The 14,381-nt window shown below is 45.4% G+C and overlaps 2 protein-coding genes across 2 annotated transcripts in view; both read left to right on the forward strand.

Annotated features, from left to right (window-relative positions):
• The window catches only part of CUBN (cubilin), a 165,201-nt gene extending 158,580 nt beyond the window's left edge, over nucleotides 1-6,621 (forward strand). The window contains exons 63-67 of the mRNA XM_066629121.1: nucleotides 1,487-1,643; nucleotides 1,759-1,937; nucleotides 2,156-2,321; nucleotides 3,968-4,203; nucleotides 6,514-6,621. Coding sequence (XP_066485218.1) covers nucleotides 1,487-1,643; nucleotides 1,759-1,937; nucleotides 2,156-2,321; nucleotides 3,968-4,203; nucleotides 6,514-6,621 — 846 coding nt within the window. The remainder of the gene's footprint in view (nucleotides 1-1,486; nucleotides 1,644-1,758; nucleotides 1,938-2,155; nucleotides 2,322-3,967; nucleotides 4,204-6,513) is intronic.
• Nucleotides 6,622-9,344: 2,723 nt separating this feature from the next.
• RSU1 (Ras suppressor protein 1) overlaps nucleotides 9,345-14,381 on the forward strand; it is an 88,354-nt gene continuing 83,317 nt past the window's right edge. Inside the window, exons 1-2 of the mRNA XM_066628262.1 lie at nucleotides 9,345-9,449; nucleotides 11,431-11,547. Of these exons, the coding sequence (XP_066484359.1) occupies nucleotides 11,439-11,547 (109 nt within the window). The 5' untranslated portion in view covers nucleotides 9,345-9,449; nucleotides 11,431-11,438. The remainder of the gene's footprint in view (nucleotides 9,450-11,430; nucleotides 11,548-14,381) is intronic.

Below are 14,381 nucleotides of genomic sequence, written 5' to 3' on the forward strand. Positions count from 1 at the left end.
AGCAGAAGCAAGGCCCCTCGGATATAACAAACATAGAAGAACAGACTGTTCTCACAAAACCAATGTTGTCTGTAAACCAATGATCAGCGAGAGAACAGCAGAAATAATAATAATAATAATAATAATAATAATAATAATAATAATAATAATAATAATAATAATAATAATACAGGTATTTCTATACCATACCGCCTTTCTTGGTCCTCAGATTTCTCCTCGGACTTTTAAATCGGCAGGCTAATTAAATCCCCGTAGGGATTTTTACAATTTGAAAGAAGGTTCTATCTTTCAAGAAACCACAACATTCAGATGTTTCTTTCTGATCTGGTTGCAACATTCTGGCCTCCATCCTCCCACGCTCAGAGCAGATGGAATAACTTGGCTCAGCTTGTCAGCTGCTTCAAGGTCGCATGGTGCCGGTGGCCTCGAACTGGTGACTTGCGGATGTTATCTTCAGGCAAACGGAGGCTCTACCCTCTAGACCAGACCGCCTGTGCTCTCCATCTGAACTTTTGATGAGGAGGTGCTTTATCAAGATCAAGATTGTATATCTTGATACCATCCAGACCCAGACATTGGTGGTGAAGTTGAAAATTCCAGTTCAAAACAATCAGTTGAAGGTGAGATCAGGACCCTGAGGGCAGAGCCTGATCCATGGGAAGACCAAACAGCCTTGCCAAGGAGATAAAAGATGAATGAAGGGGAGCTTGTCCTGGATCTTCTGCTTTTGCATCATCTCTTTTCTTCTACCTGCATCTAGACTGAGCAACAGACTTCATGAATTGCCCCGGGGGGGGGGGAGGGAGGGACAGGGGGATCAGAAAGCAGTATAGAGCTACTATACTAAGAATGTTAGAACTTTCTTTGATTGGATTTCATTGTCTGGAGGATTGGAGATCCCCTCTCTTGGTCCTTCCTTCTTGCACAGTAGACCCTTTGGCCTGGGTCTACCTTTTGGTCTCTGACACACTTTCACTATGGTCCTGACTGGTAGCAATCTTATCCAGGCATGTGGGATACCAGGGCAGGGGAATCCCATGTATACCACCCTGAGTTCCATAATGAAAGATAGCTAGAATAAACATGGACTTGTAGTAATAAATAAATAAAAATATTGACTTGCCCTCAAGATGGACTACTGGTAGGTAGTCCCAACATACCTTTATTGCTTCCTTTTTTTAAAAGGATTTATTGGGACTTACAATTTTTTGTTTTCTTTATTCCCCCTTTTTTTTTTCCTTAAGTGGCAGGAATAGGAAGTACAATGACTAGAACTAAAGGAAAAATTCATGATAGGAGATTGGTGCAAGATTGGGAGAGGGTCTTGCTGGAGGTGCCAATAATTTGGCCTTGTTTCAGGGTCATCCTGTCATCGTTTCTTGTCACAGTGTAGAACAACCTGTTAGAAAAGTGTCCTTGGATTCCTTATACAGTAGTAATCTCACAGTACATTGTTATCCATTGACATGTGCTTGTCACCTTTCAGGCCAACCAAGAACATGCTGATCGTGTGCACCGATTCTGTGGGTCTGAAAACTTGGCAGTTCCTGAGTTTTACTCTTACAGACGAACTGCCATTGTAATTTTTAAATCTGAAGCCTATGTGACTAACAATGGGCTCAGTTTCTCCTATCAAGCTTCAGGTATGTTTAATACAGTTTCTTCTAGTATGCATTAAATTTTACTTAGTGAGGCATTAAATTTTACTTAGTGACATGCAAAGGCTTAGAAATCTTGTGTTTTTTCCTCTGCCAATAGGCTGCAACAGAGAATACAATCAGTCATTTGGCTATCTGAAAAGCCCAGGCTGGCCTGATCCTTACCCTCATAATTTGGACTGTACTGTTATTCTACGATCCCTGGAAAATCACACCATCTCTCTCTTTTTCAGTTCTTTTAATCTAGAGGGCAATGGATGTCAGCATGATTTCCTGGAGGTATGACAGCCACATCATTTTACTGTGTAAACTGCTTTGTGAACTACTCTTGTTGAAAAGGGGTATACAGGTATTCTTAATACTAAAACTAATACTAATACTTACTTGTATAGTATGGCAGCTTCACTTAGGTTATCTGGACATGTGGCAAAACATTGTCAAGGATGAAGCAGTACATCTCCCTGTTCTTAATAAAGCCTCTGTATATTCCTTTAAAGGTCAGAAATGGCAGTGATGCAAGCTCTCCCCTGCTTGGAAAATATTGTGGAACTGCTATACCCGACCCGATCTTCCCTAAAAACCATGTTGTATACCTACGTTTCAAAAGCGATATCCTAATTCATGGTGAAGGATATGAGATTACCTGGACTTCATCACCAACTGGTACTGGCCATGTTTTTAATCTTTTTTTGTTTACTGTATTTTTTTTAATCACCATTGTATCCTGCTGCTGAGAGCAGCTTAGAAATGAATATGCAAACGATAATGAATAACAAAAAAATGAAGTTAAAATAGACTTAAGAGTATAAGGAACAATAGGGGTGCTGAAACAGGTTGAGCATCCCTAATTAGAAATCCAGAATACTCAAAAGTCCAAAACTTTTTGAGTACTGACATGATGCCTCAAGAAATGTTTCCCTGGTCCTGAGTATTGAATTGGATCTGTCTTTGAAGAACATATCACCAGGAATTAAGAGATAAAAGGCTGCACTTTCCAAAAATCCAATGCTCTGCTAAGCAGTGATATTCAACCTTTTTTTGTCTCTCAGCATACTGACAAGGTACTAAAATAGCCAAGGCACACTATCAGTTTTTTGACAGTTGACAAGGCACACTGTCGGGGTTCCCCTCCTCCCACAGGTCCCCAACTTACCCAGGGAGAGGACTTCTGGGTCAGAGGATCAGGGAGGAAGCCGGTGGACCATGGGGCCACCTCCCCATATGCTACCTGGGCACTCCTGTGGGTGGCAAAGCACATCAGAGGAACACTGCGTGCCGAATGCCCCGTTTCTCCCTCCGCCTTGGAGGAGGGAGGGAGGGGGGAGACAGGACGCAGGCCATTCAGCTGCTGGGCAGCTGCCCCACCCCCGCCTCAGGGGAGAAGGGGAGCACTCCCCCGCCCAGCCAGCCAGAGCCTGCCTTGTTGGGCAGGGCACCTGGCTGTGACATCAGGAGCCCACAGCTGGACCTCCTGGCATCATCTGCAGAGCTACTAGACCCAGGTGGGCAGGGCCAGCCCACCCCCCAAAGGCAGAGACCAGAGCAGAGGCAGCAGCCTTCCCAGGAGTAACCCTGGTAGCTCCAGGTGAGAGGAGGTGGGAGGGAGAGAGAGGAAGGGGAGGAGTTGTGGTAATCCCAGGGGAGGGCAGTCCCAGAGTCACGCCCTTTTTGTACCATCCCAGTGAGGGAAGGGGAGGGGCCAAAGGGGAGGGGTCTGCCCTACATAAACCTGAAGCCCAGGGATGACAAGGCAGTTGGGAGTTAGAAGAGCAAGCAGGAGGATCTGCTGCTAGCAGCCCCTGCTCCTGACTGGCAAATGCTGCTAACCCAAAGAAGGGGAACTGGGTGACACAACTCCCCCTTCTTCTGGTGAACTGTTCTGAGGCCTCCACAAGGGGGTCACCCTCAGATAGGCCAAGCGGGCCCTCCCCTCCCCCCACAGGGGGGCCTCACACATACCATGCTGTTGGTGGTGTGCTCACATCCCCCAATGGCCCTACTAATAAATGACCTTCCCCCAAACTTCTGTGGCACACCTGTGTGCCATGGCACAGTGGTTGAAAATGGCTGCTTTGAAGTCTGCATTGCTACGAACAAAGGCCGGTGCAATTAAATAAACACGTGCTTTGCGTGCCTGTTTACCAGTGTAAGGTCAAATGAAGTATATTTGAGAAATGACACATTGTGATTCCTAGAAGTTCCTCTGTTCCTGGTAGCTTTATTTCTGCCATGAGGTGTGAGGTTGTGCTATCACAAAATGCACCATTTTAACTAAATAGTTAATGTTAACTAACCTTTTCTGTTTCTAGGATGTGGTGGTACCTTATATGGTGAATCCGGTTCATTGGCCAGCCCAGAATATCCAGCATCTTACAATAATCAGACAGACTGTGAATGGATGGTTAAAGCCCCTAAAGGACGAGTTGTGACCATTAATTTTGCTTTTATCAGCATTGATGACCCAGGTGATTGTATTGCCAATTACCTGATACTCTATAATGGACCAAACAGCACCTTTGCTCCCACTGGACCATATTGTGGAATGGTAGGTTTTAATTTCCTTTCTAGACTCTTGTCAGTGTATAGGATTATGCAAATAACAATGGAAAAAAACTGAGTATGTTCAGGTCAATAGCAACTAGTGTTCTTTTAAACTGGTGAAGCTACAATTTTTAAACCCTCCTCCCTTCTCTGCACCAGAACCGGTACTAAACTTTTAAAGGAAAGAGAGCCTTTAAAAATGTGCAGAGTGCCATGGCTTTTCTACTGAGAAATATCACTCTACAGGCTCCCTTCACTCCTGCTTGACTTTATTTGCTTTGGTTTTCCAAATTAATCTCAAGTTTGAATTGAAGATTAATTTGCCAAACCAAAGCAAATAAAGTTACACAACTGTCTTTAATTGTATTCCTCCATCCCTCACTTTCATAGGGAAAGGGGGCTTCACCTTTCAGTCCATCATGGTAGACATGTTCTTGTTGGGACTCTGTTGCTAGTTGTTACATAGACAATCTATGCAGAGTTGTTCCAACCGAGTGCTTGTAGTGACATCTAGTGGGGTTTCTCCTAAAGTGTTCCTTTTCGAACTCCTTTTTGACGGGTGCTCCAAATAGTCTTTGCTTATTTCTGGGTTATCTCGTCCTTTCCTGGCTCAACACACAGAGCAGTACTTCAGAAAACTGTCAGACTCTCCACATAAAACTAACCTCTTGCTCAAACTATACACTTAGAATTAGGCCAGTCCGATTAGTATGTCAGGGTCTGTTTCTTCTATAGCATCCCCATGCAAAATACCTGCATGTATCTACATGTCTGCATGTATCCCAGCAGCACTTGCTAGTCATAAAGTTGGGAGTTTCCTCTGAGGGTTTGCCCTTTTGAGGATAGTAAACTTCTTGGGCCTGCAAGTGATGTTGCAGGTCAGGGCATCACAGTGGGATTTGTATGCTTTTTGTTTGTTCTGTTTGTTTGCTGTGCCAGCATGCATCATGCATTCAAGCTGTAAGAATGCTCGCAGCCATGCAAGTCCCTTGAGATTACTTTGATTTACATGCCCATAAGTGTGCTCTGGATTGCAGCATAATTTCTGGTTCACCTCCACAGCTTCATGGAGCCCGCAAAAGGGCTGACCTGCTTGTGTGGGAGCAAACCCCTGGCCACTCCTTGGGGAATCCAAGCAAGCACAGGATTATGCTCCAAAGCAGTCATGTAGGGGCACTCACCCCTATAGATGCCCCACACCCGATCATACCCTTTTTCATCCAGAAAAGCAAAGAGATTTCAATTCCAAAAAATATTTATGTAACATGAATGTCAAAAGAAATTAAATTGACTCCACAAGGTGCTGGATGGACATATTAGCAGTCAAGTGACCCATGACTACCCATATTAGCAGTCAGAGCCACCTACAGTGTCAGAGCCACCCATGACTACTGATTATGCAACTTGGGCTGCAGTCCTATACACATGTGCGCTTTGCATCCAAATATATAATATATCCTTGGGAAATGCTGATTCCCATGTGCGGTTTTATAAGTTTCTTCTGGGCCTATCAGCACCATGAAGCAATTCTAAATGAAGCTGTTCTTCACCTTACTGATCAGCTGTTAGGCAAGAGGAGAGCAAGGAAAGGCCCTCCATACTCATTTTTGTTGAGAATGAAACATTTGACTGAGCCAATCTGAAACTGGCTAGTAGAGAACAGAAGGAGCCCCAGATCTGTCCTTTCTCCAGCTCCCATCTTACTTATGAGCTGATTGTAGCACTGAGAGGCTTTTGCTGTGCACCATACATTCATCTATGAGAACCAGAAGAGCAACTGGGGCTGAGATACTTGGTTCTGCTCATGGTTCTCTAGATTGGGGCCATGGTGTTTCCTAACTTACCTGGTTCCGGCAGAAGGAGGATGCACCATTGTTGGGGGTGAAGCCAATGGGCAGTGGTACAGCCTCAGCGGGGCAGGGGGGGAGGGAGAACAAGGGCAGAATGAGGGTGGGGTGGGGGAGGAACCAGGGCAGGAGGGAGGTAGGACAGAGCTCCACTAGATCCTGAACTCCATGTTGGGCTGGAAGGCCCGGAGTCTCTTGCTTCTGCAGCAGCAAAATATCTGGTGCAGATGCGAGGAGACCCATTGCTGGGCCAGGGCTTTCCTCAGGGGAAGGGGATGAAAGTTCCCTTCACTTAAGGAGACACCTAGAGCCTGCTGGATACATCAATAACCACTCTGGCACCGCTACTCCAGCTGGTGCCAGGAAGCATAGGATTTGGGCTACTAATTAGGTAGTATTATCCTTGAAAGGAATTTGTTTTTAAATGTGAAATGTCCTGTCTTCTAAAAAATAATCCTTCTTTTCAGGACACGAACATTGCTCCATTTAGAGCTGCATCCCATGAAGTGTTCATAAAATTCCATTCTGAGTACGTAACTCTGCCATCAGGATTTCTGCTCACTTGGAGCACGTAAGACTAAGTATCCTATGGAAAATCCTTTTACTCAGCACTTTACTAAGATACTTCAGAGAATGTGATTGTCTTCATGATGATATAAATAAAATTGTTTTAAGCAATCAAGTGTTTTGTATTGTTTCTGAGACATTTGAACTCCTTGTTCTTGTTTATAATTTTTTTTTTTTTTTTGCAATGGAAAATTGTTTCTTGGAAATTGCACCTAGATGAGAGGTTTAGGCTCCAAAAGAATTTGTTCTTCTAAACCAGTGTTGCTCAACCAGTGGTAGGGGTGCCACCAATGGTACTTAAGGTGGTGTCTGGTGGTACTTGTGGACACCTCTGGGCACCTGCCACCCAGCAGTGAGACCAGAAACACAACGAACAAACAGTGGTTTGTTGGCTTGGCAGGCAGAACTCCAAAGCATGCTTCGTCTGTGCTTGAAAAATCCCTCCCATCCACCCTGAGCCTCTTACTGGTGTTTGTTGTGTTGCATCTGCCTCCCAACGCAGAAGTAAGTGGCAATGATGTCAGTGGTGCTTCAAATTGGTGGACCATATGAAGTGGTATGGCGGAGAAACACTGTTCTAAACTTTTTAGATATACCTATGATCAGCAAACAGTAAAACCCCTTGTTCATGTTTTGAAAACATGTTCCATTGACTATGGAAAATCATACTCTCTACAGAGTTGGCAAGAACTATCCATGTGATTCAGACCTTAAAGCTGCCCATAGAGCAATTATTTTTAAAAAATCTCATTTGTACTGCACTATGGAGCTTTGTAAGCTGCTTAGGATCCAGCCTAAGTGCCAGAGGCTGGTCCCACCCCCCTCCTGGGCCACGGCTGCTCTCCCTTCCCCTGCCCCCAAATGTCCCAGTTCTGCTCTCCCCCTGCCCTCCCCAACCCCATGCACCAGCTGTCCTCAGCCGGCACAATCTTTCCGACCACAGAGGCTGGATGTGGGCAGGCGCATGTCCTGTCACCAGCCCAGCTGACCCCTGAGGAGATGCAAACATGCCTTATGACACATTTTCGACTCTCCCAGGCCAGTGCAAGGGACTTGCACCAGCCCAGTGTTGGCTCTGGATTGCGCCCTCAGATTTGTTTGTAATCTCAGGCAGAGATAGGAGAGTGAAATGGGGAGGAAAAGAAAGTGAGAACACTTTCATATGGAAAGAGACATTAACGCATCTTCAAATCAACATTTCAACTCTTTCAAAAAAAAAAAAGGAATGTGGAAAAGAGAAGTAATGATAAAATACACTGTCAAAGAATATAGCACTGTCAAAAACTATTACCTTCGTGTAAGATAATGGCCTTGGTGTAAGATAATATGACAATTATGTATATACTGACCACTGTTAAAGCTGAACTGATTAACAAGCTTGTGATCTTTGTGTAGTTTCCTAATCATATCCAGGGCCCATAAGCGGGGTGAGGGGTGCAGGGTAATTTGGACTTTGGGCCCAGGGTCAAAAAGGGGGCCCAGGGAGGGAGGAAACCCAGAAATTTCCTAGGATTTACATTTTCCTATATCACCCAGACGCACTGCCTGTGCAGGATGCTGGAGGTGCTACCATGGGCACACAGTGGTGACTGCTGCCACAAGCCTTATGTGCTGGGTCAAGGAACGCATCCATGACACGCCTAGTGTCAAATCTGGAAAGAAACTGGCCTGCTGCAGTAGCTCTTTGGCTTGTGGATCTGCTTACCATGAAGGAGGTATAGGAAGCTCAGGAACACAGCTGTGAGACCAGCTGTTGAAGAATGAGATTTAGGAACGCACAAGACACTTGCCATTCTAGTCAGTCTAGGCTTGGGCAGAGTGACCAGAGGACATAACTGCAAAAGAGGATGAGGCACCTGCTAATATTTCTCAAATGGTGTTTCTCAAATGGTGGGTTGGGACCCACTAGGTGGGTCATGAGCCAATTTCAGGTGTGTCCCCATTCATTTCAATATTTTATTTTTAATATATCAGACTTGGTGATTCCATGGTATGTGACCGCATCTGGAGGAATGTGACAGACCTGTACTTTTAACAAGCTGCTGTGCATAATCTTTTAGCAATGACAGTCAATGGGACTTACTCTTGGGTAAGCGTGGGTAGGATTTCCACCTAGGATTGTTTCAAATGTTCCTGCTTGATGATGTCACTTCCGGTCATGACACCACTTCTGGTGGTTCCTGACAGATTCTTCTTCTAGAAAGTGGGTCCCACTGATGTGGGACATCCAAGAAAAAAGTAGGAGGTGACAAAATAAAAGCTCAAAACACTCATAGGTGGATTTCACATGGCTAATTTAAACACTAGATGGCTTCCTATTAAATTCAAAACATATCCATCTGATTTCTTCTGGTGCTGCCTGCAGGGGCCTCTGATAAGGAGAAGCAGGACCCAGGAGCTCTTTGCCAGGAAAGAGAACGGGTCCGGAAAAAGGAGGGCGCCCGGGCCACCCCTGGGTGAAGTCGGCGCTCCACCCTTCGCGCTGTGCTGCGGAGAGCAGGACTCTCCTAAGCTACCGGCTGCCCTCCCCGCAGCCGCTTGCAGGCTACCCTGTTTCACCGCCTTCCGACCAGCCGCGATTGGCTCCCCTTCCAGCCTCTCCAGCCCAATGGCAGCCGGGCGAGGGTGGCGGCTCTTTCTCGGATTGGGCGGCCGCCGGCTGCGCATTCCCAGCTGCGGGTGGAGCCGCCGTGCCGCGCCCCGCAGCGCTTCGCCTTACTTGGAGCGGAGCGCGCCCGGCTCGCCTCCCTGCCCAGCTCCGCGCCTGCGCCCTGGGCTGGAAGCGCCTCCTGGGAGCCTGCAGAAGTGGGGACCCTGCGCCCGGCTGCCGCGCACGGTGAGTGGCTGCGCCGCCCCGGCGTCCCTTCAGCGAGGCCAGCTCTCCTCCTCCCCAGTGGCCGGGGAGGTGGCAGCACCCGGGGGGAGAAGTGACAGCTCTCCCCAGGAAGGAGGCGCCTTGAGGCTCTCGCCCCCCCTCCCTGGCCGAGAAGGGCTCGGGGCTCTGCGCAGCGACCGGCTGAAGGTTCCCCCTCCCTGCAGGGGAAAAGGCTTGACCTGGGGACTTCTGCTTGCATCCCCTCGGTAGGAAGCACAGAGCGCCAGCCCCTCCCTCTCCGTCCCTGCAGCTGTGCTTCCCAGACTTTTCAGCACCAGGGCCCACTTTTTGAAACGACACTCTATCAGGACCCACCTGGGTTGACCAGGCTTAAAAAAAGAGATCGAGGAAGAAATATAAATTTATTTGTAAGTAAATAACCAGGAAAAAAACCTCCTCAAACGTTAATCTCTCTGTATTGACACAAGCTTGCAAACTGTAGGAGCTGAGCTCTTTGCAGGGTAATTAGCAGCTACAGTATCCAATTTTTGAATAGCCTCAGGGCTTTGGGCAATTAGTTTATATGATCTTTTCATCACCCTTTGGCGACCCACCAAAAATCAGGTCACATCCCACCAGTGGGTTCCAACCCACAGATCAGGAAGCATAGAGGTTGCTATAAACTGACACCTCCTCCTCCTTCCACAGTTCTTAGGCAATCATTACTTAAGTTACTTTTTACCAAACAAAAGTTGATCAAGCTGTTCTTTCCATCTGATCTCAGAGCTAGACATCTAATGGGCTAGGATGTCCATCTTGAGTTAATGGCATGCTTTGCTTGCATGTGTCAACACAGTGGCTGACATGACAGCCTTGCTTCTTATATTATAAATAATATTTATACTTATATCTCACTTTTGCTTGAGGCTTTTGGTACTCTCCTCTCCAGGGCTTGATCAGATGTGCTTAGGTTTAGCTATGCTCCAGCTGCTTCAAGACATTACTTCTAAGAATGCAGAAATCATTTGAGCATGGGATAGCTTGTGCTGACCTCCTTAAGGAGGTGTGAACAAGAGAGGTCCCAGTCCCTTGTGACTCAAGAGTCTATTATTCTGAGTGCAAAGGCACTCTCTGGCTCAGTCAGGATCATTCAAGTTCCTAAAATATTCCCGTTAATTAAAAGCAACCTAATTTAGGTTGTGTACATGACCTGTGTTTTGATTTTGCTCCAGAGATATTTACGTATTTGGTATTCATATAACCTCTCATTTAAAAGAAATAATGGGAGAGAAGTTACAGTAAAGAGTCAGTACCCATGGGATGTTAGAGGTTGTCTTGAGGAAAAAATCTTCTCATGTAAGCAGTGTGTTTTGTGCAAGTTGGTCTCCAATGACTCACTTGGTACTGAACAAATGAAAATTAACATGACACATGGAAGATCACAGCAGTGACTACCAAGATTAGAAAAAAAAACAAGATTTTTTTTTTAAAGCAAGGATGGTGGTTGCTATTATGATCTTCTATGAATTCCCAACTTCAGAAGTTACATTGCTCCTTTGAGTAGAATGGCTGAGTGAACGATAATTTACAGTGGTTAGACAGAGTTTTAAGCTAAGAGCCATGAACTTTTATGAGTGGAAAAGTTCACGTTGTAAATTTTCTTTGTGCAGGCGCCATGATCTTGCATGAGTTTATAATTCCATTACATTGTAACATTATAAAAAATGTTACATTGAACATAAGAAGAGCCCTGCTGGACCAGGCCAAAGGCCCATCTAGTCCAGCTTCCTCTGTCTCACAAGAGGCCTACCAGAGGCCTCACTTGGTCATCTCATGTCAGGCCTCTTGTATAAAGGGTTTTTTTCCCCCCTTCAATTGGGCGTTGGATTCATCATTGGATATGATTGATACAACAAAGGGTCTGTTTCCTGTTGACTTTATAATCTCTCTTGAGTTTTCCATTTATTCTTATTTTGATATGTGACTGTGTGTGTTGTTTCAGCTGAAACCATGTCAAAGTCCTTGAAGAAAATCGTGGAGGAGAGCAGGGAGAAGAACATCTTGGAGGTAGACATGTGTGATCGAGGCATCTCTAATATGCTGGATATACCTGGCTTGTGTAAGTACTTTGCTTCTTGCCCACCCCCATGATGCCACTCATGATGGTTTTGTCTTTCACCAGTGGTAAAATTGCTTCTGTGGGGTGTTGTCTGTTAAAGTTGCAGATCCTTCATTGTAATAATCCTGGAAATAAATAGTACTGTGACTCAACATTTTCTGGAAACCCACGTGTCTTTGATTCTGCTTGACACTTGTTCCTGTTCTTTTTGTGATATGAAGTTGCCAGGACTAACATTACATAAGAACATAAGAACAGCCCCACTGGATCAGGCCATAGGCCCATCTAGTCCAGCTTCCTACCACCACTAACATTAGATGACTCCTAGCAATAAGGCTAAAGATCTAAAGATCTTCAGTTGCAATTCTCTCTCCTCTGTAGAAGAGTTATGTGCATAGTAACTTCTGTATCTGTATGTTACTAAAAGTAAGATTTCACTAAGATTGTATTTTGATTAGTTAAAAGAAATTGTGCTAACTTCTCAGTGAGTTACACAGTAGTGAAAACCAGCACATATCCGGATGCCAAATCCTTTGTTACATGGAATGCATGTGTTGGCCCCTTTTTCCTTAAAAAAAAAAATAGTGTGATTGGGGAGCATGTCAAATGGGTCAAAACTGTGGCGGAGTTTTGTGGTAGCACTTTGCCTCTGCCACAGTTCCAGTCTGGATTCTGTGCACCTCCCTATACAATTCTGTGCACCCCCATAATACAGGCCTTTTATCTGTAGGGAATCAGGTCCTGGACCCCCTATAATTGAAGATAAACAAACCCATGTTTTTCAGACTACGAAACCTTGCTCTGGTCGTGTTTAGAGCCCTCCTGAGCCACATAGTGGCTGCATGCCACCATTTCTTTTAATTAGCAAGGGATAGTTCCAATGTTACAGTTTTGGACATGCGTCTGTACAACCTTGCCAAGATAAATCTTGTTTCCTTGAGTATTACACGTTAATGACAATTACACGAGTTGGTTTGCAAGTAAATGTATACTGCTCTTCTATGTACTGTTCACGTGTATCTTAAGAATTGTGCTTACACCTCTGTCTTCAACAGTAATGTGTAATAGAATTTGATTTTACAGGGCAATGTACAACTTCTGGGGAAAAAATACATTTTGCTTAAATCAGCTTGTTGCCTTGTATGACCACACCCAGGTGCCTCACTTGCTTTTAGTCATATGTGCCCTGATCCAGGTCTAGTTTGCAGTTACATGTGACCGTCTGAGCCAGAATGTGAATGTGCACAATTTAAAATAATACTGTGCACATTGATGCTTTCCCAATTCAGATGCAGATTTAATTTATGCGCATGTCCAACAAGTGATCTGTGTGGAAATCGGCTTTTGCGCACAGATCACCTTGTCTGGATCAGTGTGAAAGATTTCCTTATGTTTTTACTTGTCTGTACTGTGCTGTGAAACAATACGGTATGTGTTGTGACACACCACAAGATATTATAGAGCGCTACTAGAATTCATTTTTTTCAGACCCTTAATGCTCCCGAGTATGTATGCTGCCTTTTCTAAAGGTCTAGTACAGCATTTCTCAAATGGTGGGTCGGGACCCACCAGATGGGTTGCGAGCCAGTTTCAGGTGGGTCATGTGGCATCTAGCTCAGCCACCTATGAAAATGCAGAACTGAAAGTACAGGGTACAGAGTTGCTGGGCAGGGTAGGCTCCTGGTGTAAGAGAGGCATGGTGCTTTGTCCTGAATAGATAGGGAGGAGGGATGCTGGAAAGAAAGGAGGGCTGTGTTGTTAGAGAAGGCTCCAAGTCTGCATTCTGCTTTGACATCCAAGCTGGAATGTTTGAATTCCAAGCTATGCAAAATAACAGCATGTAGTACTTGGCAACCTTCAGTCTCGAAAGACTATGGTATCGCGCTCTGAAAGGTGGTTCTGGAACAGGGTCTAGTGTGGCTGAAAAGGCCGATTCGGGAGTGACAGTCCCTTCCACACTGGGAGCAGGTGCAGTCTGTCCCTGGTCTGTCTCCCTGGCTATGGGCCTTCCTTCTTTGCCTCTTTGCCTCAGACTGCTGGCAAAGTGTCTCTTCAAACTGGGAAAGGCCATGCTGCACAGCCTGCCTCCAAGCGGACCGCTCAGAGGCCAGGGTTTCCCACTTGTTGAGGTCCACTCCTATGGCCTTCAGATCCCTCTTGCAGATGTCCTTGTATCGCAGCTATGGTCTACCTGTAGGGCGCTTTCCTTGCACGAGTTCTCCAGCACACTGTGTAATGGGACCTTTGGCTGATTGTGGCTTAGGTTTGAAACCTGAATTGATGATGTCACTTCTGGCCATCACATCACTTCCACATTAATGATATCACTTCCGGTGGGTCCCAACAGATTGGTTGGCAACCTTCAGTCTCAAAAGACTATGGTATAAGCCTACAGCACCCGGTATTCCCAGGCAGTCTCCCATCCAAATACTAACCAGGCCTGTCCTTCTGAAAAGTGGGTCCCGCTGCTAAAAAATTTGAGGACCACTGCTCTCGTAGCTGTAATTTCTGTCTCTTGCAAGAGTGATTTAATAGGCAGTCTTGTTATTCCATTGTCAAAGGAGTGGAAAAATAGAGGCCAACCTTATATTGATGTTGGATGGAGAATTTATTTTAACACATTTCAGCAGAATGTCTCCTTCAAGGGAAACAACTGCATGTTCCTCCATTTCAAAAAGATACTATCTTAAGCTAGAACTGCAAGTTACACTAAACATACCGCTGCTTCTGAAAATAGCAGCCATCCATTCCTCCTGGCCTCCGTGATGGTTAGGACAATTGGATGTCCTCTTCTGTGCATTTCCCTGCTCTCCCCTTTCCAGTGATTGCTTGTT

Source organism: Tiliqua scincoides, chromosome 5 (assembly GCF_035046505.1).
Source record: "Tiliqua scincoides isolate rTilSci1 chromosome 5, rTilSci1.hap2, whole genome shotgun sequence".
NCBI lineage: Eukaryota > Metazoa > Chordata > Lepidosauria > Squamata > Scincidae > Tiliqua > Tiliqua scincoides.